The sequence below is a fragment of the Heteronotia binoei genome, chromosome 8, assembly GCF_032191835.1.
Source record: "Heteronotia binoei isolate CCM8104 ecotype False Entrance Well chromosome 8, APGP_CSIRO_Hbin_v1, whole genome shotgun sequence".
In the NCBI taxonomy this organism is placed as follows: domain Eukaryota; kingdom Metazoa; phylum Chordata; class Lepidosauria; order Squamata; family Gekkonidae; genus Heteronotia; species Heteronotia binoei.
The window spans coordinates 26,359,862-26,383,106 of record NC_083230.1 but is presented as its reverse complement, the minus strand read 5'-3'; the positions used below and the strand labels follow the sequence as shown (position 1 = coordinate 26,383,106).

The 23,245-nt window shown below is 42.2% G+C and overlaps 1 protein-coding gene across 2 annotated transcripts in view; it reads right to left on the bottom strand.

Annotated features, from left to right (window-relative positions):
* The window catches only part of CADPS2 (calcium dependent secretion activator 2), a 644,998-nt gene that overhangs the window by 99,806 nt on the left and 521,947 nt on the right, over positions 1–23,245 (bottom strand). Inside the window, exons 19-21 of one of the 2 annotated variants that reach the window (XM_060244821.1) lie at positions 15,699–15,840; positions 15,446–15,565; positions 4,690–4,845 (exon numbers count right to left, since the gene is read on the bottom strand). In XM_060244821.1, the coding sequence (XP_060100804.1) occupies positions 4,690–4,845; positions 15,446–15,565; positions 15,699–15,840 (418 nt within the window). The remainder of the gene's footprint in view (positions 1–4,689; positions 4,846–15,445; positions 15,566–15,698; positions 15,841–23,245) is intronic. The other variant, XM_060244822.1, reaches the window with a different exon arrangement.

Genomic DNA, 23,245 nt, shown 5'->3' with positions numbered 1-23,245 from the left:
TTGAACCATGGTGCTGTTTTTGATTTTAATATTAAGGTACAATTTAGTCGGGTATCAGAGTCAAATATCTATTTTCTAAGATGGGATTTGTCAGTTGTGGGACCCAAGAGGTCATCAGGGATAAGGTATCTTGAGCGTATACTATTAATAAACTCAAGGCGCTGAGGATCTTTAGCTAACGGAAGATTGAAAGACTGATGAGTAAGGGAATTAGATCTTGAGTTTTCAACCCTTTTCCAATATCTAATGATTATTAAGTGCGCCCGAGCCACAAGGGAAGGGATACCAGTTTCAGATCTCATCAAAGCAGCAGGACACCCCTTGGGAAGTGCTAAGATACACCGTAAAAATTGATTCTGAACTACTTCCAGGCTAGCTAAATTGGCATTATCCCATCCCCACACTTTAACTCCATACAGAAGGTGGGGTATGACCTTACTCTTGTATAATTTCTGAACAGGATCTATAAGGCAACCACCCCTAGAAAAGTAAAAGCTAAGAATAGACCCAACCAATCTACGTGCAGATGATTTAATTGATGCAACATGAGAGGACCAGTGAAGAGTCTCCTTAAATGTGATACCAAGATTGAGTTCAATTGTTTTATAGGATTTCCCAAAATGTTCCAGGTGGAAATTATGGCTTTTTTCCTGAAAACCATTACTTTGGTTTTGTCATAGTTCGGGGTGGCCAATGGCAGCTCTCCAGATGTTTTTTGCCTACAACTTCCATCAGCCCCAGCCATTGGTCATGCTGTCATAGTTGATAGAGAGAACTTCTTATTTGCAAAAAGTCCCTAGCTGATGCAATAATCTCTTCAGACCAATTTTTGTAAGCGAGATTAGGACCATATCATCAGCATTACTACTGGAAATACCATTACTTTGACTATACGGACTTTTGTTGGCAGGGTGATGTCTCTACTCTTTATTATACTGCCCAGGTTCGCCATAGCTGTCCTCCCAAGGAGCAAACGTCTTTTAATTTCATGGCTACAGTCACCATCTGCAGTGATCTTGAATCCCAGAAATGTAAAGTCTGTCATGACTTCCATGTCTTCCCCTTCTATTTGCCACAGTATGATAGGGCCGGATGCCATGATCTTAGTTTTTTTGATGTTGAGTTTCAAGCCTACTTTTGTGCTCTCCTCTTTCACCCTCAACAAGAGGTTCTTTAGGTCCTTCTCACTTTCTGCCATTAGAGTGGTGTCATCTGCATATCTGAGGTTGTTGATGTTTTTCCCGGCAATCTTAATTCCGGCTTGTGCTTCATCCAAGCCAGCATTCTGCATGATGTACTCTGCATATAAATTAAATAACCAAGGTGACAATATACATCCTTGTCGAACTCCTTTTCCTATTCTAAACCAATCAGTTGTTCCATGTCCCATTCTGACAGTTGCTTCTTGACCCTTATACAGGTTTCTCAGGAGACATGTGAGGTGGTCTGATACTCCCATCTCTTTAAGGACTTGCCACAGTTTGTTGTGATCCACACAATCAAAGGCTTTAGCGTAGTCAATGAAACAGAAATAGACCTTTTTCTGATACTCTTGTGCTTTCTCCATAATCCAGCAAATGTTGGCAATTTGATCTCTAGTACCTCTACCTCTCCGAAACCGAGCTTGAACTTCTGGTAGTTCCCAATCTACATACTGCTGAAGCCTAGCTTGTAGGATCTTTAACATGACCTTGCTGGCATGTGAAATGAGTGCAATGGTATGATAGTTTGAACATTCTTTGGTATTACCCTTCTTTGGGATTGGACTATAAACTGATCTTTTCCAATCCTGTGGCCATTGATGCATTTTCCAAATCTGTTGACATAATGTGTGCATCACTTTAACAGCATCATCTTTTAGGACTTTGAATAGCTCAACTGGAATACCGTCATCTCCACTTGCTTTGTTGTTAGTAATGCTTTCTGAGGCCCATTTGACTTCACATTTCAGGATGTCTGGCTCAAGGTCAGCAATTTCACTGTCATGGTTGTCAAAGACATTGAGATCCTTCTTGTATAATTCTTCTGTGTATTCTTGCCACCTCTTCCTGATCTCTTCTGCTAGGTCCCTACTGTTTTTGTCCTTTATCATGGCCATCGTTGCACAAGTTCCCTTGATTTCTCCAGTTTTCTTGAACAGATCTCTTGTCCTTCCCATTGTATTATTTTCCTCTATTGCTATTCATTGTTCCTTCAGGAAGGCCTCCTTATCTCTCCTTGCTGTTCTCTGAAAATCTGCATTCAGTTGGGTGAATCTTTCCTTTTCACCTTTGCCTTTCACTTTCCTTCTTTCCTCAGCTATTTGTAAAGCCTCATCAGACAGCCACTTTGCTTTCTTGCATTTCTTTTTCTTTGGGATGGTGCTGATTGCTGCCTTCTGTACAATGCCACGAAACTCCGTCCATAGTTCTTCAGGCACTCTATCAACTCTAGTTCCTTAAACCTATTCTTCACCTCCACTGTATATTCATAAGGGATGTGATCAAAGTCAAATCTGAATGGCCTAATGGCTTCCCCAGTTTTCTTCAGTTTAAGCCTGAATTTTGCAATGAGTAGCTCATGATCTGAGCCTCAGTCAGTACCAGGTCTTGTTTTTGCTGACTGTTACAATAAACTAAACAACACAAGGTTAAAGCCAACAGCAAAGTAAGTCCACTAGGAGACAAAAAAGTACCATGGAAATGATATTCAACAGTATTAAATGAAACAACCCTCAGGCTAGCATCTGGCCATAAAACACACTAAAAATATAGAACCCTCCTGTAAAAAACCTGGGAAAATAGAAATGTTTTGGCCTGATGTCCTAAAGAGAAGCAGGTGCCAGGTAAGCCTCAAAGGGGAAGTCACCCTAAAGTGTAAAAGCCCTGTCTCTAGTTGCTATCTGCCTTACATCTGCAGGATGTGGTACGGAGAGCAGTGCTTTAGAAGAGGATGTAAACCGGCAGGCTAAACAGTACAGGAGGAGGCAGAACTTCAAAAAAGCTGGCCCAAGCTATATAGGTTCTTAATGGTAAGATCACTCTGAATTGTGCCTGGACACAGATAAGCAGTCAGTACAGATCTTTCAACACAGGCATGAAATGGTCCCTGCATCCAGTCTGCAACAATAGCCTGGCTGCAAAATTTCAACCTATTGAAGCACATTTGTTGCGGCCTTGCTCTCTTTCCTTCCTCCCTGTGGCCTTTGTTAATAACTCCGTGGTGTGGCAAACTAAGTGTTCAGGGAACCTGGTGATATGGTAGCAAGATGAAAATCACCTGGTCAGAACGGCGAGTGCTTTCCAATGGCTCAGATCTGAAGCAACCTTCATGTGATGGTTAGAACACAGGCCTTGCTTCTTACCATGTGAAACCTGTTCTAACTTACATTAGGAAACCACTAGATTACAGATCTACCCAAAGGGCCTTCCTGCTTGTTTGCTTATTTAGGCGGGCTTTGATCCAATCTAGGCTTCCCAACCCTCCCGCCCTGGCGGGGGACCCCAGGATTTACAGCCTCTTCCCCCGCTCTCCAAAAAAACGGAAGCAGGGGGAGGGGGGAAACGGCGCCAAGGAGCGTGGCGAGCCGCCCCATCTCGGAGGAGCAGCTAAGGTGAACCGGAGAAGAGGCGGCAGCAGCGCAGCGGCATTGCCCGCTCTGCTCCGCCTCTGAGGTAAAATCAGAGAAGGGGGAGGGTGGAGGCAGGCCAGGAGCATGGCGAGCCGCGAATCTGGGTCCTTCTAGGACCTGGACTCGCGGCTCGCCACGCTCCTGGCCTGCCTCCACCCTCCCCTTCTCAGATTTCACGTCAGAGGCAGAGCGGAGCGGGCGACGCCGTTGCGCTGCTGCCTTTTCTCCGCTTCACCGTAGCTGCTCCTCCGAGATGGGCTCAGCCTGAGCCCATTTCGGAGGAGCAGTTACGGTGAAGCGGAGAAGAGGCGGCAGCTGCGCAGCGGCGTCGCCCGCTCCACCTCTGAGGTGAAATCAGAGAAGGGGAGGGTGGAGGGAAGGAAGACATTTAAAAAGGTGTGCCGTCCCTTGAAATGCGATGGCCAAAACTCCCGTTGGGGTTCAGTGATGCTTGTCACACCCTTGCTCCTAGCTCCACCCCAGTGTCTCCTGGCTCCACCCCCAAAGTCTCCTGGCTCCACCCCCAAAGTCCCCAGAGATTTCTTGAATTGGACTTGGCAACCCTAATCCAATTCTGTCTCAGCAGGTCACAATAATTTAAAAATAGCAAAACAAACTCTCCAGAATCCTAATAACAGAAATAAAATGAGAACGCTGGCTTAGGTCATTCCTGTGAAGCATCACTTCAAGTGAGGCACAGCCAAGATCTTACATTCACATTGGTGCAGACCCAGAAGGCTTTTTTTGCATGGCAGATTGTTACAAATAATTGCCTCATCAACTGGAGTAATTTAAAGGAACCTTCATGTGGTGGATGATATAAATATGAGAATGAAAACCTTCAAAGGTGATCGTTACGATAACCCCATTCAGTGGAATAAGATGAAAGAAAGAACCAATACTTTCTGGATGTTGATTTCCACGTATCTTACAATACCATCATCGACATTTATTATAATCAAGGGATCAGTCAACAACAATTGAACACCACAGTTTACATACAAATGTAAAATTAATACACAGAAATTAAAATTCATAGCCTTATTGAAGGAACACATTTCAACAAAATGCAGGTTTACCTCTTGACACAGGCTTCGATCATATCACTAGCCATGAGTTTAAGTCTCTGCTCTAAGTGGTGGGAAAATTCTGGTTCTGGCCAATGAAGGTCAAAGACAAACATCTGTAGTGCATCGAGTTTCCAGAACAGATCTTCTGATGTCGCTGATCCATTACTGTGAAATTATTTAAAAATTGTTAGTAATGCTCAAGCAAAAGCAATAAATAAAAACAAAACTCCCTCTCCCTTACCCCAGTTACACTTCTCAGTCGCAATAATCTTGCTTTGACTGTTGAACAGTGCTATCTTGCTTTAGTGGTTTAGTGGCAACGAGACCTTAGCATCCTCTGCAAAGGGGCACCATTTTGAGTCTTTATTGAGTTTGCATATTTCTGCCACTGTACCTTGCCCACTGTGGATGCCCTCATCTAAGCCTTACAGAAATACCATCCATTCCCACAGTACAAAAAAACCAACAACCGGCTATCATTTATTTAGTTCCTTGAAGGCTGTGCAGATTTCTTCTCCAGCACTGGAGTGTACATCAACCTAGATTTCATTGGTTAAAATATCAACTTCAACATCTCTATTCCTACCCCACCCGTAGAATCATAGTGTTGGAAGGAGCCATACAGGCCGTCTAATCTAACCCCCTGCTCCATGCAGCATCAGCCCAGAGCATCCCTGACTAGTGTTTGTCCAGCTGCTGCTTGAAGACTGTCAGTAAGGCAGTCTCTAGGCAGCCAATTCCACTGATGAACTACTCTAACTGTTAAAAAAAATATCTTCTTTAATATCTAGCCAGTACCTTTTTAAATCTGTAATTTAAACCCGCTATTGAGAGTCCTCTCCTCTGCTGACAACAGCTCCCTGCCCTCCCTCAACTTCCTTCCTCATTGCTCTCGTCTGCACCCACTCTATTCTGTCCACATCCTTTTTGAAGCAAGGCCTCAGAACTTCACACAGTACTCCAGGTGTGGCCTGACCAATACAGTGTGCTGCAGGACTATGACATCTTCCTATCTGGATATTATGCCTTGTTGATACATCCCAAGACTGCATTGGCCTTGATTACTCATATTTAGCTTACAGTCCACCCCCACCCCAAGTTTTGATACTCAGAAGTGTGTCCCACATCCAGTATGTATGCTTCTAATTTTGTTACCCAGATGAAAAACCTTGAATTTATCCTGGTTGAACTGCATCTTGTTGAGACAGGTCAAGGGGGGGGGGGGGGAAGAGAGTTTTTCAAGGTTGCTCCATGGGCTTCATGGCATCGGGGGGGGGGGGGGTGGATTTTAACCTAGGTCTCTCCAATCCAGTGCTTTTTTTAAAAAAAAGATGCTGGTACTCATACATAAGATTGAATTGATTTCCACCAATTCCTCTCTCAGGCATTGGGAGAGTTCCCCCAAGGTGCCAGGACTCAGTACTGATGAGTACCATGGCAAAAAAAAAAGGTTGCCCCATCTTAAGTCTAACATTTTGATTCTTGCAGATTCATTTATTGTTTGGATAAGCTCCTACATACTGAGTCACAAGAATATGCATCACCGAGTGACTCGAAACCGGAGGTATATGCAGCTCCCATTAACTGCAAAGGCTGTTCCACATAAACAAGTCAACACCGAATGTTGCAGTTATCAAGAAATGTCTACATTGTGTGGACTCAGTCTCACTTTCGGTATTCCCACTTGCTGTGAACCGACTCCAGAACTGATCAAACGACCCCAAGGAAAGGACACAGGATTATTGCTGGCCTCCAAAGTTTCATGGATATCTTTCAAAAATGTCAAAGCAGTCTTTTAAGATCAGGGCAATGGTCCATCCAGTTCAGCATCCCGTTTCACACAATGGCCAACCAGATGCCACTGGATGGACTACAAGCAGGAACCAGGGACCAAACAACTGATATTCAGAGGGGTACTGTCTCTGAATAAGCCAATCTCTCGCTTTCTCTGAGGGTAGCAGGATAAGGGTAGCAGATCTGCTGTCCTGCAGGAGTTCCTCTTTGCCTCCATTTTGTGCTGTACCAGTATATTTGTAAATAAAGCAAATATTGCTGAAACACTTAAAGTCTCTTGTTCCTCCAAAGGGAACTAATACAGGTAAAGAGCTACCCCTGGAACTTCTCACCACTCAGAAAAATGGAGCGTGTACAACAGCTTCTTGAAACATTTAAGAAATATAGCAATGAATGTCTCTTCTGTTTATATGATACAAAGTCAATATTCCCATTGGTTCTTTCAAGTGAGAGGGAAAAAAAGAACACACCTGGCAGAACACAGAAAAGAAAAACTATGGTAACATGAAACCGTAATATGCTCCTAATAGTGCAGTTAAACAGAAATTTGCCTTTAAATGGATTGGATACAGCAGTAATTTCTGCTGGCAGAAGGTTCCTCTATCAGTGGAATAAGACATGCACTGTGGCCCCAAATGCTCATCCAAATGTTCCTCCTGGAATATAGGACACCCAGGAACACCATTAGGAGTTGGAGGTCTGCACCAGAAAATGGAAAATCTGCAAAATTTGCTCCCTACTTCCATTATTTGGAAACTACTGCTGCATTCTGCCTAATACTTTTAAGTGTGTGAGTAAAATCTTTTCTCAGGTGGGGTTTTTAACACGACAATGCTGTAATTGTTTGTAGAAGGTGTACATAATTTGTGATGAAGTCCTATTTATTTCAATATTAAACAGATTATAAATGTGATTCAAACTTTTTGCTACCTTTAAGTTATTTCCTGTTCCCTCAAAAGCTTGACTATTCATAATGCAAAGAAACAATTTGCCCTGCAGAAGCTTAGAAAAGACAATTTATCCTGACCTCCCTCCAAGGAGCTCAGGGTAGTGGTATATGGTTCTCCATTTAACCTGAAAGAGTATGACTGAACCAAAGTCATTCACTGAGTTTCATGGATGAGTGGGGACTTGAACCCAAGTCTTCCCTCAGTCCTAGTCTGAATCACTAATCACTATACCACACTGACTTTGCTTAATTCATATGGGTCCCATGCAGACCCCATTCATAACACAAGCTATTTCATGTAGGAAGTGGGGGCTACAAATGATACTCATCTGAACGCTTTTATCCAGTGCTTCGGAAACACTCATTTTTTCTCCAGCAGTCTCCTCCCCACACATGCCAGTGCCCTGTCTTGTGATCATGAACTCCCTGCCATCTGTTGAAATACAAGCTTGGGCCCTAAGCCTTGTGTGATGGACTTGAAAAGAGTCCGTGCAGTCAAGCTTGGAGTGAGTTAAATAGCAAGCTCACTGGGATTGGCTGGACTGCCTCCTAGAGACCAAAGTGACTTAAACAGGGGGCAGAGCCGAGACGAGGGGCTTTTTGCTTCAGTCTGGAGTTGCACAGACAGGAGAAAGACCTGTTTGAGAACTGAGAGCTGTAAGGGACAGAGCTGGCGACAAATAAGGCTCTGTTCTGAGGAGATTTTTATTTTCTTTTTAGAGGCCAAGTAAGCCTCTGGTGACAGCTCTGGTTTAGGAGTGCTGACAGGCCAATAGTCAGACTCCTGTGTAAAATCAGAACATCATACACATACTGATAGCTGAGGGGTTGAAGTTTGGTTATCAGAGGGGAGATCCAGGACAGACAGGCTTCAGACAAAAAGGGGCTTGACTCGGAAGTTGTGGGTTAGTGATAGAACTCTGAGGGAGAGTCAGTGTCCACGGGTCTGGAAGCAGGGGTCTGGACCTTCAGGGATAACCAGTACCTCAGGGCTTGAAGTGCTTTTGAGTGTGTGGGAAAGTATAGTGCCAGCCAAATTTATACTGGGCACAGCTGATTTTTGATTTTATTTGGGTCATCCAAATTTAGGATAATCTAAGCTTTCAGTTCATTCGTTTGAAGGCTCGGCCAGCCTTGATAAACACCCAGTGGGAGCGCTGTGGTTTTCTTTGTATATTGTTAAGTTCTGCCAACTGATTTACTTTATTCCTTCATTTTATTTCTGTAAATACATTCCCATCCCCTGCCTTTGAAAAAACAATAAACCTCTTCTTTTGGTTTTAAAAATTAAAAACTTGTGTGTGTGGCCCTTTCTGCTCAGGGTATTTTGTCAGACGGCCGGGCTGGTCTGTGAAGAGAAAAAGTTTTTATTAAGTGACCACCTAGGCTGGGAAGAAGCCTCGGCTGGATAAGGGCTTCTTCACACCTTGCTTCTGCTTGTACTGCACCTTTTTTTGTGGCATGGGCAGTCCTACACCAGGGAACATGTTCCTCCGCACTAGGAGCTTCCATTCATGCAAGACCAGCAGCTTTCAATTTCAAGCTCCGAGTGCCAGGGGAAATTGATGCACAGTGGATGACCATCTCAGACAGGGACAAAGATGAGCATATACAGAAGCAAGGTTTAGGATGCTATTCTGCACTTCTTGGAAGCCTGTACTTTTCAATCCTATTTTAATCCGCTAGAATTTTAGATTTCACCTCATCCACAATCTTACATGAATATATTCAAAGCAAGTCTCAGACCAAATACCCTGGCTGTTGTTTAGAACTGCTGAAGTGAACAGTGAAGGGAAATAAATGAGTATCTTTTAGGGAGAACTCCTAGCTTGGCTAATTAAATGCTCTTACCTTCCTCCCCAGCACATTGTTCAAACTCCCTCCAGCTTCCAGTATGTTTTCCTTAGACAACTCTAAACATAATTCAGCATGCTTTTCATGTCTAGCCAAGATGTCCTCAGAGTTAACCTCTCAAGGGACCAATCAAGCAGAACACTGAATATTACACAGGGCATTTTGCTCTCATAATACCTCCTTAGTCTTAATGCACAGTGCCCCAAATGTACCATTAAAGAAGAGGACCAGCAAAAACAACTGAAAACAAAGTAATGATGTTCCTGAGACTATAATGATCAATGTGCACACGTTTACTGTTTCTAACCGCACAAAGCAAAAAAAAAAAAAATCCATTGTGTGAGAGCAGAAATGCCAACAGGGAAGAAATACGACACCACTGGAAATAGCCCATGTACAGAAACATAAGCCTCATGGCAGATCTAACCCCAAATAAAGCCACAAATTTGATCCTGATAAAGCGAGAAATCTCACCTTGAAATCTCACCTTGAGTAAGAACAGGTGCTGTTCAGCAAAGCACATTTAACCCTTTGTTGATTACAGTCTGACTAAAAGCTTCCTTAAATTGCATCAAGCAATTTAGAAGTAGCTAAAAAAATCCACAAATTCTAGGTTTAAAAGACTCAACAAAGTTTAAAAGACTCAACTAAGGCACAAACACAAGAAATTTGAAATCAATAGTTATCTCGGCATATAAATGGGTCGTTTTGTAGAAAAATAGGTGGCGGAGCTCATTAGAATAACTCATTAGCAGCCTAAAGCAACCCGATGCAAGAAAGGAGAGCCCCAAGCGAGCGAGGTCTGCTTGGGCTGGCTAGAGATCCAGCCAGCCCAAGCAGGCCTCGCTCGTCTGGAGTTCTCCTGCCCCCCCCCCCCCCCCCGTCAAAAGGCCAGCAAGCCACTCTGCGCCCAAAATCACATAAGAAGTGGAGAAAGGGTGGCACAGGCTTCTCCAGGGGTTAATGAGGGCTGCTGGGGATGTGACAAAGTCCCTGGTGGCTGGCCAGCTGCTCACTCTCCTAATCTAGGGATTGTTATACAGCAGCACCTACTATTCAATGAACAAGATAGGTGGGGAGGAAGAGGGGGAACCCTCAGAAAGGTTCAGGAGCTGTGCTCCTGTGAGCTCCTGCTGAATTTGAGGCCTGCATATAAGCAAGAAATCAGTTTTTTTAATTTTTACAATTATTTCTTATCCTCTATTCTGGTTGTTATGAAATTTATCATTACTGTCATTATAGTTAATTTAGCTGCAAAATGCTCATTTTGCATGCAGAAGGTCAAAGGTCCAGTCCCAAGTTCAAGAAGTCTGGTAGCAGGCCAGTAGAAAACCTCCATCAAAGAACTACAGCCAATCAAAGTAGGCAGTAGTCAGTACTTCTCATCTATTTGCAGAAAGTAGGCAGAGCTGGCCTAGATGGACCATATCATTTAGATCTTAGTTTTTCAAATCTCTTCAAAAGGTGAAACCATTACATTGCTTTCCTCTTATTTGGTGTGTATGTGTGTGGGGAATCTATGTGCTTGTTTAGCAAATTTAAAATATCTTTTGGTTTTTTTTAACATAAATTACATGGTATTCACTTTTTAAAGAAATTAAAAGGTATATTTGTTAAATATGCAATTGTATGCATACACGATATTTGCAGTTCTGATAATTAGCTGGCAGGTTAATGGATATCATTTTTTAATGTGACAGAAAAAAAATCAAGCACATGAAATGAAACTGAATTCATTCCATAGTAACATGTAGAAAGATCTCAGTAAATCTGCTTGTAACCTGGTTAGTCTGATGTTTTAGCTGAACTATCCGACACACATTCAGCCACTTTGAACCAAATTCTTCCTGTGTGCAAAATGGAAGGAAGGGTTGCAGACCACCTATAGAAACAGTGGCAGACCTACATTTTTGCACCCCTGAAGCTTGAACTGTTATAGAAGCTCCTTCTCAACCAGCAACAATAGGGCAACATCCAACAAGGTCCAAAGGGCCTTAATGCTCTTGCAAGGACCTTGAGGCCCAGATGGCAGAGAGCAGGGTGGAGGGTGGAGCCTTTGAAAATGAACTATAGAACTATTAAGCCATACACCAATGAAGGATGTGAGGATCCAGCTGCCAAAATGTAGGCTATGGATACATTCTGGCAGGCTCAGCTTGCCCACAGAGCTGGGGGTTCAGGTGCTGCAAGCCCCCAAGAAAATTTTGAAATTTGACCAATTACAGGGCTAATTACAATAATTGAACTGACTGATCAATTACAGGGACATTTTGAGGCTATATGAAATGGGTATTAGAGCATATTATAAAGTCAATATTAAGTACTTCAACCCATTGGTATGATTCTGTCACTAAAATAGCCTTATTTTAATAAACTTTAAAAACTCCATCAATTTTGTTGAAAAATGCACACATTAAAAAAAAAAATTGCTTCAAGGCTCCTTTAGGATTAGGGGCTTCATTAGTTTCACAGTAAATCCGTCCCTGTATAGAAATGGTCACATTCAATCCAAGACGGTACTTTGATTTTACTGCTTCATCAGTAAACGATGTGAACAAGTCCTTGTCAAGAAAAGTGTCCATCACTGATTCAGCTTATATATACTTTGCCTTCAAACACACAAAATGTAAATCAGCACATACTCATACTCTTTATAGTTATGACACAACCAGATGCTCAGTAAGAAACATTGGTATTACTAATATTTCTAGATAGTTTTTAAAGGCAGGCACCTTTGTAAAGTACATTACAGTAATCTAAAGTACATTACAGTAATCTAGAGAATGGGTTGCTGTGGCCAGACTGTGCTTACTGAGGAATGATTCTAGCTGGTGTAACAGCGATAGCTGGTGTCCCAGCGAAAGCTGATAGGTGCTGCATGAAGAACATCAGTCAGGGTGACCAAGGCTGTTTTTGTCCCAAACCTAAGTCAGAATCCAGATTGAAATAGGTCTAAATCAGGGGTGGCCAACGGTAGCTCTCCAGATGTTTTTTGCCTACAACTTCCATCAGCCCCAGCCATTGGCAATCAAAACAACACCCTCCAACAGTGGTGTTTAAATCCAGACCTACATAGCAACTGACTCAACTAGATGATATTGGCCACAAGGCCTAGATATGGTCAGGCCTAGATATGGTGGATCACACAGCTTTAAGCAGATTTTCTACTTTATTAGGCCTTACCAACTGAAAGTCATCTATACAACTAGGAGTGGTCTGTGTTCCATTATCATCCTTATTGATCTGGAACGAGCCAATTATGGCATCTAAGTATATAATGGTGACACTCAATTTGGAATATTTCCACCAGACGGCACTGTGCAGATGCAATGAGAATCAGCAAGAGCCTACTTAGTTGCTACCACCACGACCAGAAAGTAGGCATGATAACATACTCTTACCTGTATTTGGCTGCATTTACTATGAGTTTTCTATTTGTTCTCTAGTAGTCCACTCATTTCATTGCCCCAAGCTCCTTGGGAAACCAAGGGGAATTGTGGGCTCTACATAAAGTTAAGGATATTTCACAGACATCATATCTATTCAAAAGGTCAGAGTTTTGACAGAAGCACCAACCTTGCTGAGTAGAAAATCTCCAAGAAATATTAGCAAGCCCTTTGGATCACTCAACCTCTTGGCACAGACCATCCAACTGCCCCCCCCCCTCCCAAATTGTGGCGCTTCCCAGTATCTACCAGGTAACTTCATCTGGTAACAGTTAGTCCATAACAAGGGAGAGTGAAAAATTCCCTAATTAGAATAATAGAGTTGGAAGGGGCCATACAGGCCATCTAGTCCAACCCTCTGCTCAATGCAGGATCAGCCTACAGCATACCTGACCAGTGTTTTTCCGGCTGCTGCTTAAAGATTGCTGGTGAGGGGGAACTCACCACTCCCTTGGTAGCTGATTCCACTGTCAAACAACTCTTACCGTAAAAAAGTTTTTCCTAATATCCAGTCGATACCTTCCCACCCTTAATTTAAACCCGTTATTATGAGTCCTCTTCTCTGCTGCCAACAAGGACAGCTCCCTACCCCCTCTAAGTGACAGCCCTTCAAATACATATAGAAAGCAATCATGCCCCCCTCCCTACCTCCTCTTCTCCAGACTGAACATTCCCAAGTCCTTCAGCCTTTCCTCACAGGGATTGGTCTCTAGGCCCCTGATCATCCTTGTCACTCTTCTCTGTACCCAATCCATTCTGTCCACATCCTTTTTGAAGTGAGGCCTCCAGAACTGCAAACAATACTCCAGGTGTGGTTTAACCAATGCAGTGTGCAGTGGCGCTATGACACCTTGTGATTTGGGTGTTATGCCTCTGTTGATGCACCCTAAGATGGCATTTGCCTTTTTTGTCGCTGCATTAAACTGGCTGCTCATATTTAACTTATGCTCCACCTTCAGGATCTTGTTCACACATAATTGCTACTCAGAAGCGTATTCCCCACCCAGTACATGTTCCTTATTTTTGTTACCCAGATGTAGAACTCAGCGCTTATCCTTATTAAATTGCATCTTCTTCGCTTCCGCCCACTTTTTCAGCATGTTCAGATCTTGTTGAATTTTAACTCTATCTTTTGGTGTATATGCTGCTCCTCTCACTTGGGTAAAATCTTCAAATTTAATGAGTAGTTCCCCCACGCCCTCATCCAGATCATTGGTAAAAATATTAAAAAATTATCAAGCCATGTACTGTATTCTTAGAAGACAAAACAAATCAAATGCATGTCCAACTATACACATTTGGACTAGAATATTTTTGGAACACAGTCCCATAGTTGTTATGGCAGTCATGAAGTTCTAGATCACCACACAAGCAATAATAATCTGATGGTATGAGCACAAATGGTAATGGAATAGGGTTGCCAAGTCCAATCGAAGAAATATCTGGGGACTTTGGGGGTGGAGGCAGGGGACTTTGGGGGTGGGGCCAGGAGACATTAGGGGTGGAGCCAAGATCAAGGCTGTGACAAGCATAATTGAACTCCAAAGGGAGTTCTGGGCATCACATTGAAAGGGACGTCACACCTTTTCAATTCCTTCCTTCCATAGGAAATAATGGATAGGGGCACCTTCTTTTGGGGCTCATAGAATTGGACCCCCTGGTCCAATCCTTTTGAAACTTGGGAGGTATTTTGGGGAGAGGCACCAGATGCTATACTGAAAATTTGGTGCCTCTACCCTAAAAAACAGCCCCCCCCAGAGCCCCAGATACCCATGGATCAATTCTCCATGATTTTCTATGGCAATAAATCTCCATTGGGAATAACAGAGTTCCCAGCAGACATTTCCCTCCCCTCCCCCCACTTTCTGATGACCCTGAAGCAGGGGGAGGGCCTCCAAACCGGGGGATCCCCTGCCCCCACCTGGGGATTGGCAACCCTATAATGGAACCAGATCTCAATAGTGCTTGTCTATCTACTACAAACACTGACTAAGCCTTAAGTATAATGCTGTAAACCCGTTTTCTCAGAACGTTAATGGAAAACCTTGTGACAGTAGCCCTTTTAAAAGTCCCTAATAATTGTCATCTGCTGTATTGTGTAATGCGTAACTGTGAAGCTGTTCATTTAAAGTATGAAAAGCTATTACAATCCCCCCCTTTAACAAAAAGAAAGAAGCAACTTCAGACAGCCACAATTTAATTTAAGCAGGGGTTGAACTCTATTAATGCTATAAGTGTCCTATTAAAAACAGAGTTTTATAATCTCGTAAGAAACACAATGAATTGTGGATGCTGTTTTCAAAATTCTTTGGCACGTGCAGTGGATTAGTAACAACATATCAAAATACAAAGAGAGAGCAACATTTAAAAAAAAAACAATGACGAACTATCTTCCAGTACAATAATTCAAAGTGTCTCCACACTGCTTATTAACTAAATAAGAGCAATTATGTAATTAAGGGTGATGATTGCTAAGTGTACCACAACAAACCTTTGCCCAGTTAATTTTAAGTAACATCCTACTGAGATTTTATGCACCAAAAAGCACAACCCAATGACATTCCATGCTTGGCTTTCAACCAAAAAGCTGTAATTTCCTACCAAATGATCACAAACACCATGCAATCCAAATACAGCTGTACACGACACCAGCAAGGCCATGCAGAGCTCACACACACACACACAAACACTCAATGTTTAAAGATCAGTCAAGAATACACACGTGGAGTCATATAAAGAAGCCATCCAGGTTGGTGCAGAAAAATTAGGTATTTGTGGCAGATTAAGAGGCAAACTTGGAACTTTTGGAAGAGCTACATTAGGAAGACTGTTGGTGATGGTCCTGTAAAGAAATAAACAGTGGAGGAGTACAATAAAAATAGATTATAAAAATGTCAGTTGAGGAGTATCATAAACCAAATCAGGTCTCAAGACATTACAGTTGAATTTGACTTAGGCCTTCCAGAAACACTTACTTGACAGGCTGCCATGACTCTTGTTCAAGACCTCTGTGAAGGGACTGGGCAATGGACGATTCCATGAGATCAATGTAGCGGATGACCAAGGGAACAAAAGTCTCTTGCAAGTGCTTGTGAAACTTTCCATTGCACAAAAGTGCTTGAAAAACAAAACAAAAAAAATGTTCTCAATTACTTCCCTAGGTTTTTGTCACAAAAGGCTTAAAAGAAACTGAAATTATTCCTTGACAAGTGCTCTACCCCATGCAGGGTTTGAAGAGCACTGATTAAATTCCGTAATCAATGTCCTTTCAGAATGGTTCCATACACCATCAACACTTGTTCAACAAAACTTGCCTGCAATTCTGCGTTGGGGTCACCACCACAACGGCCTAATGCTATGTTTTGCAAATTTGGCTTGCCCATAATCATTGATAACCTCAGTCAAAACAAATCTCGACATAAGCACTTGCACATTTGATGCAGCGAGTCTCACAGTTCATCCAACAGCACATTTAGAACTTACTAGGTATAAATTCCTGCAACTGAAACTGTACACATAGAATGTGATGCCAGAAAATGGTCTACATACAGTTTTCATGTAGAGGTTCCCTCACACTGAATGCACTTAGGATTGGGTGGCCATAAACATGGAACAGTTAAAGTACATAGATAAAAATTGTCTTTTATAACTGCTAAGAATCTATTGAAGTATATTTTATTTGGATGGTACTGAAAGAAGTGTCAACAGAATACTGATATTTTCACATTCTCCTTGCTCCAGCAGAACCTTCTGACCCCCTGGAAAGATAATTTCTAGGGCTGGAGGACCAGTCTAGAAGACAGGCTATCCAGGTTAGGGAACAACTATAAGGTGAAGGAAGATGGTGAAATTCACCTTCCTCCCTTTTGCATCAGTGCAGCTTTCCATTGATGCATCATTGGATAGAAGCCATTAACTTGAAGCCACAATCTTAAACTCATTCATTTTTCCTTAGACTTTGATAGGTCTACGCTTGCCTAACTGGACACAGGACAGCAGATACAAAATTTATCCTGATTTTGACTTTTATTAAGACCACATGGAAAAACACAGTATAAAACAAAAAATAGATGCACACGTCATTAGAAGTTAAGAAAAATGTTAATTGCTAGAGCACCCAGCAGACTAATGTCTGCTTTCCATTTTTTAAGCTTTTTCAAGCATAGGAAACAAAAAATTCTAGATGCGTTTACATGAGCAACTGCTGCATTTTTGGAAAGGACTGGAAATCAAATCATAGGAGAAAGCATGTTTTAGTTGAATGTCTTCACAGAGGATTTTAAGTTTGAAAGTCCGCACAATCTAATACATGCTTTCTTATGGTACTTCCTTTATTTTTAGTCAGAGTGCTCAACAACTTTAATGATGTGCTTTTCAGGAGCCAGCAAAAAAGACAGCCAAGGCATCGGTAAGATCCTTGTAATTACCCTGATAAAAATGGAAGTGTTGAAACACCATCCATATACTTAATTCATATACAACTTCTGTCATTATTATTGGTGTTTTCTACAATTTTCCGCCTTAACTTTGCACTCTTAAAAGCTCAAACACACTCTTTTGAGGTGCTCAAATATACAAAAAAAATTGATGAAGAAGAGGAGGGAGGGAGAGGAGACTGGATTTATATCCCACTGTTCACTTGGGAGTCTCAGAGCGGCTTACAACCTCCTTTCCTTGCCAAAGGTATAACTACTTAAGAAAGTTTATCGACCTATTGATTTCCGATATTGATCTGCCTGCGGCAAATAAGCTCCAGCTTTTGCTCGGTGGCTTTGATCTAACCATCACAGTTTCAGTTGTAAAATTTCTTCTGGGAGTGTTTAGACTTAAGAGACAAGAGGAGGATTTTAAGGAAATGGGAAATGATGTTTTATGTTGTGCACTTTGCTAATTCTAAACGTTTATTTTGTAAAATCTATATTATTGATGAATTTTTCTATTTCATTGCCATTTGCTTATGACCAAATGGTTTGTGAGCAATGAATACATATATGATGCGAATCGTCTTTCCCTTTCCCTACCGAGGGAGTGGTTGATCCATGACCATCCCTCGCAGGAAGTACTGAAGAAAAGTCAGAAGAATGGGGGCTGGCTCAGTGTTGCACTGCACAACCCAAAAGGGGCATCCTGGAATCTCCAACAGTCAGCCGACAAAATAGACTCTGCAATCTTGCAGATCGAGGAGTGCAACTTTGGACCACACACAGTCTCACTGGTGTCCCCTAAATTGCTGCTACTGCAAGCAGTCATTTGAGAGGACAGTCAACCCCATGCCAGGATAAATGGGGGAAGGTAAAACACAAAAGTAACAACCCTCCTCCCCAAGCTTCTATCTATACCCAGCACTAGAATCGGACAACATATTGGGATTATTACAGTACAATTCTATGCAGTATAACTCCTGTCGAATCCCATCAGCAGGGCTTTTTTTGTAGCAAAAATTCCTTTGCATATTAAGCCACACATCCCTGATGTAGCCAATTCTCCTGGAGTTTACAATAGGCCCTGTAAGAACAGCCCTGTAAGCTCTTGGAGGATTGGCTATATCAGGGGTGTGTGGCCTAATATGCAAAGGATTCCTGCTACAAAAAAAAAAAAGCCCTGCCCATCAGTCTCGACAGACTGAAGTAATTGTGTGTAACATTGCACAATTAGTAACACATCCCTGCTCATGACTTCTGAAATCAATTGTACAATTTATGCTTCCTGCTCCTTAGTTGCCTGAATTCATACTCCTGTATAGGATGCCTACTAATCCTTTTTTTGTTTTCCCCATTAATTTGTAAAACTTTTCCATAGGTTCTTCTTCATTTAAATTACTCTTCTCCACTTCCTTCTTAACTTTAGTATACAATCCTGTAGCCTTAAGCCAGTATTGTATTCCTACGACTTCTTGAAACTCATGTAATGGTTTTAACTTATCTAGTATTAACAAATCTTCTACCCTTCTAAATCCTTCAGCCTTAAGAAGTTTGCCCCACCTATGCTCCTTATCTCCTTCCATCAACATTTCTAATGGCGTCCATCTAGATACCCGATTCAGCCATTTCGGTTGCCATTTCTTCCAAACATTTAGCCCATTTTTCCTTGGTCCCACGTTTAAATTAAGTTCCTTTGCCCCCATGTTCGTAAATATACCATGTTTTCCTACCCCATTGTTAGATTCATTCTCAAACCTTATCCATTTCTGATCCCCTTCCTTCTCTATCTCTAATAATGTCTTAAGCTGAAATGCTTCATAATAATTTACTATATCTGGGACACAATTTATGCTTCCTTAGCATTAACATGCAAGTGTTTGCTTATTCAAGAAAATATATATGAAAGAAACTGTAAAGTAACAGCAAAGACAAAACTCAGACATTATAAATGAAAGATTTTGCACTTGGGCTCATTAATGCCATAAGCAAGAAAGAAAGAAAGAAAGAAAAAGCCTCCCCAGGCACCTGATCTCCAGACATTCTGGCTGTTATTCTTATACATGTCTTTTAAGTGCCAGCAACTGTCCTGTCTCTTTCTGCCACAACATAATACTCTACACCTTCACCTCTGTATCCTCTCATTTCCCACCTCTCCCTGAACCCAGCCACTTCATTAAAATATTCTTGGCTCCCCAGCTCCCCTGGACCTTGATCCAAGACCTGAAGGGGCCAGAGCTCAGCTAATGTATACAGCACACGCTCTGCCATGCCTCCTACCTGTTCATGGGTTTCTGACTAGCTGGGTTATGCTGCAGCCTCTGCGAAATACAACTTTTAGGGACATGTTAACTATCTTGCATTGAACTTGATGACTGTTTTTCTGTGTGTGCTTAAATATGTTACTTCTAGGCACTGTAAAAACAGACTGCAGTATGTTTGAGTGATGAGCTCAGCATACAAGTTCCTCTTGGTAATTAAGAAATATCTACAATTGGATGAAGTGAATCAAGAGAACAATGAGTTTATGAGATGGGTTTCTCCCCCTTCACTAAAAAGGTGCTCCTCAGGGTGGGAACAAGTGGGATGTGGAAGAGGGGGAATCGTCTTCCCACTGCTGAACACGCATTTGCTCTGTTTTTATTATAATCTACAGAAGACGAGACAGATGATTACTGATTTCCCTTCAAGCTACAGTCCACTGTGTCACATCCCACTTTGTTCCTGGGTGGGCTCCAAACCAGCTTTTTAGGGCTACTGAGTACTTTGGCAGGGAGGAGACCTCTGTGCCTTAACTGAGGTAGACTCTCTAGCTCTCTCTCTTATCTGATTGCTGCAATAGACAGGCAGCACAAAGTAAAAGTTCCAAAGTATCAATTTTGTGGATATCTCAGCTTTTTGAACTGTTTGCTGAAATGCCCTCTTATACTCCCCAACTCAAAGGAAATTGCTTAATCAAACTTCATTAGCAGAACGGCAAGTGTTGCTATTCAACTGCTACAAAAGGGGAAACAGAAAAGAGGGGAGACAGACACCATGCAAATGCTGCAGAGACAACCAAGACTATTTTACATTACAAAAAAGCAAAGCAGTCTGCAAACTTACTACATTTCTTCCTCCCCATAACATACCAAGTAACATCATAAGCGTGCGGGATGCTTCCCATCCTGACAGAGGAACAGCTAGGATTTTAATTTCCTACACTAAGGACACAACAGATGTAAAATATTTATATGCGCTGACTCATCTCTAGGATTCTCTCATGGATTGCTGCCTTGATGTGGCGAGAGGGCTTGTGCGGTTCAGTGAGGCTGTGGGCTATCTCATGCAGGGCCAACCAAGATGGACAGGCCTCAGGTGAGAACCCAGACAAAATGCGATCCACTGGAGAAGGAAATGGCAACCCACACCAGTATCCTTGCCAAGAAAACCCATGGACAGTAACAAAAGGCGAAAAGATATGGCGCTGGAAGATGAGCCCCTCAGAACAGAAGGTGCCCGATATGCTACTGGGGAAGAGCGGAGGGCATGTACAAGTAACCACAGAAAGAGTGAAGAAAGGAAGGAAGCTCAGTTGTGGATGTGTCTGACGGTGAAAGGACAGTCCAATGCTGCAAAGAACAATACTGCATTGGAACGTGGAATGTAAGATCTATGAATCAAGGTAAGCTGAATGTAGTCAAACAAGAAATGGCAAGACTCCACATCAGCATCTTGGGAATAAGTGAACTAAAATGGACAGGAATGGGCAAATTTAACTCAGAGGATCACTACATCTATTACAGCGGGCAAGAGTCTGGTAAAAGAAATGGTGTGGCCTTTATAGTTAACAAGAGAGTGAGGAAGGTCGTAATGGGATACAATCTCAAAAAATGACAGAATGATCTCGGTCCGTATCCAAGGCAAACCATTCAATACCACAGTAATTCAAGTCTATGCCCCAACCACTGATGCAGAAAATGCTGAAGTGGACCAGTTCTATGAAGATCTACAACATCTTCTAGAACTAATACCAAAAAAAGATGTCCTCCTCATCATAGGGGACTGGAATGCCAAAGCAGGAAGGTAACCAGTACAACTGACAAGTTTGGCCTTGGAGAGCAAAATGAAGCTGAGCAAAGGCTAATAGAACAAAGGCTATATAAGGGTCAAGAGAACAAGCTGGTCATAGCAAACACCCTCTTCCAACAACCTATAAGGCGACTCTACTCATGGACATCACCTGATAGGCAACAAAGAAATCAGATTGATTATATACTCTGCAGTCAAAGATGGAGAAGCTCCGTACAGTCAGCAAAAACAAGACCTGGAGCTGACTGCGGCTCAGATCATGAGTTACTCATTGCAAAATTCAGGCTTAAACTGAAGAAAACTGGGGAAGCCATTAGGCCATTCAGATTTGATCACATCCCTTATGAATATACAGTGGAGGTGAAGAACAGGTTTAAGGAACTAGAGTTGATAGAGTGCCTGAAGAACTATGGACGGAGGTTCATGACATTGTACAGAAGGTAGCAATCAGCACCATCCCAAAAGAAAAAGAAATGCAAGAAAGCAAAGTGGCTGTCTGATGAGGCTTTACAAATAGTTGAGGAAAGAAGGAAAGTGAAAGGCAAAGGTGAAAAGGAAAGATTCACCCAACTGAATGCAGATTTCCAAAGAACAGCAAGGAGAGATAAGGAGGCCTTCCTGAAGGAGCAATACAAAGTAATAGAAAAAAATAATAGAATAGGAAGGACAAGAAATCTCTTCAAGAAAACTGGAGAAATCAAGGAAATGTTTTGTGCAAAGATGGCCATGATAAAGGACAAAAACAGTAAGGCCCTAACAGAAGCAGAAGAGATCAGGAAGAGGTGGCAAGAATACGCAGAATTATACAAGAAGGATCTCAATGTCCTTGACAACTATGACAGTGAAATTGCTGACCTCGAGCCAGACATTCTGGAGTGTGAAGTCAAATGGGCCTTAGAAAGCATTACTAACAACAAAGTGAGCGGAGATGATGGTATCCCAGTTGAGCTATTCAAAGTCCTAAAAGACGATGCTGTTAAAGTGATACACACATTATGCCACCAAATTTGGAAAATGCAACAGTGGCCACAGGATTGGAAAAGGAATCCTTGGTAATGCCAAGGAATATTCAAACTATCGCATCATTGCACTCATTTCACATGCCAGCAAGGTCACATTAAAGATCCTACAAACTAGGCTTCAGCAATATGTAGATCGGGAACTACCAGAAGTGCAAGCTGGATTTCGGAGAGGTAGGGGAACTAGAGATCAAATTGCCAACATTCGCTGGATTATGGAGAAAGCACGGGGATATCAGAAAAAGGTCTATTTCTGTTTCATTGACTACGCTAAAGTATTTGATTGTGTGGATCACAACAAACTGTGGTAAGTCCTTAAAAAGATGGGAGTACCAGCTCACCTCACATGTCTCTTGAGAAACCTATATAAGGGTCAAGAGAAATGATTGCCAGGGCTTCCGGGTTCCGATGTTGGTCCTCAGTCTCTTCTTCGCTCGCCAGCTGTTTTATTGTTTTTAAATCCTTATTTTTGAAGCTTATTTATTATTTTAAGATTAACTACCTAGGAGCTCTGGCTGAGTAGAGTGAAGCTAGAAACTGAATCTTTTACCACGGAGAAAAGAGGAGATAGAGCTCCCTCCCCCACCAGCTTTGCTAATGAATAGGAATCCATTGCTGCTGCAGTGAAGTGTTTGATTGGAGGAACAAAACCTCTCACTGCTGGATGTATTTTGTAGCTGGTCTTCAAGCTCCCTAAGGTTTGGGGGCATACTAACCTTAACAATGGAAACTGCCACACCCTCTTCCAAACAACTGAAGATTAACTATTTCTACTCATGTCAGATTCCTATCTGCAACTGGTTTGCAGTGCTGGAAAATGTAGCAGATCCCACGGAAATTGCTACTGATTTAAATGAATCACTCCCTGAACTGGAAGCTGCAGTTGGGAGTTTTGCTGTGGGTGAGAGCCAGCCAGACCATCTTAAAGGTACTGAGAATGTGGGTGTTGGGGCTGCGCTTTCTGAGTTTTTATAACTGACTGCTAGAACTATTGACCAACTTTGTAAAACGATC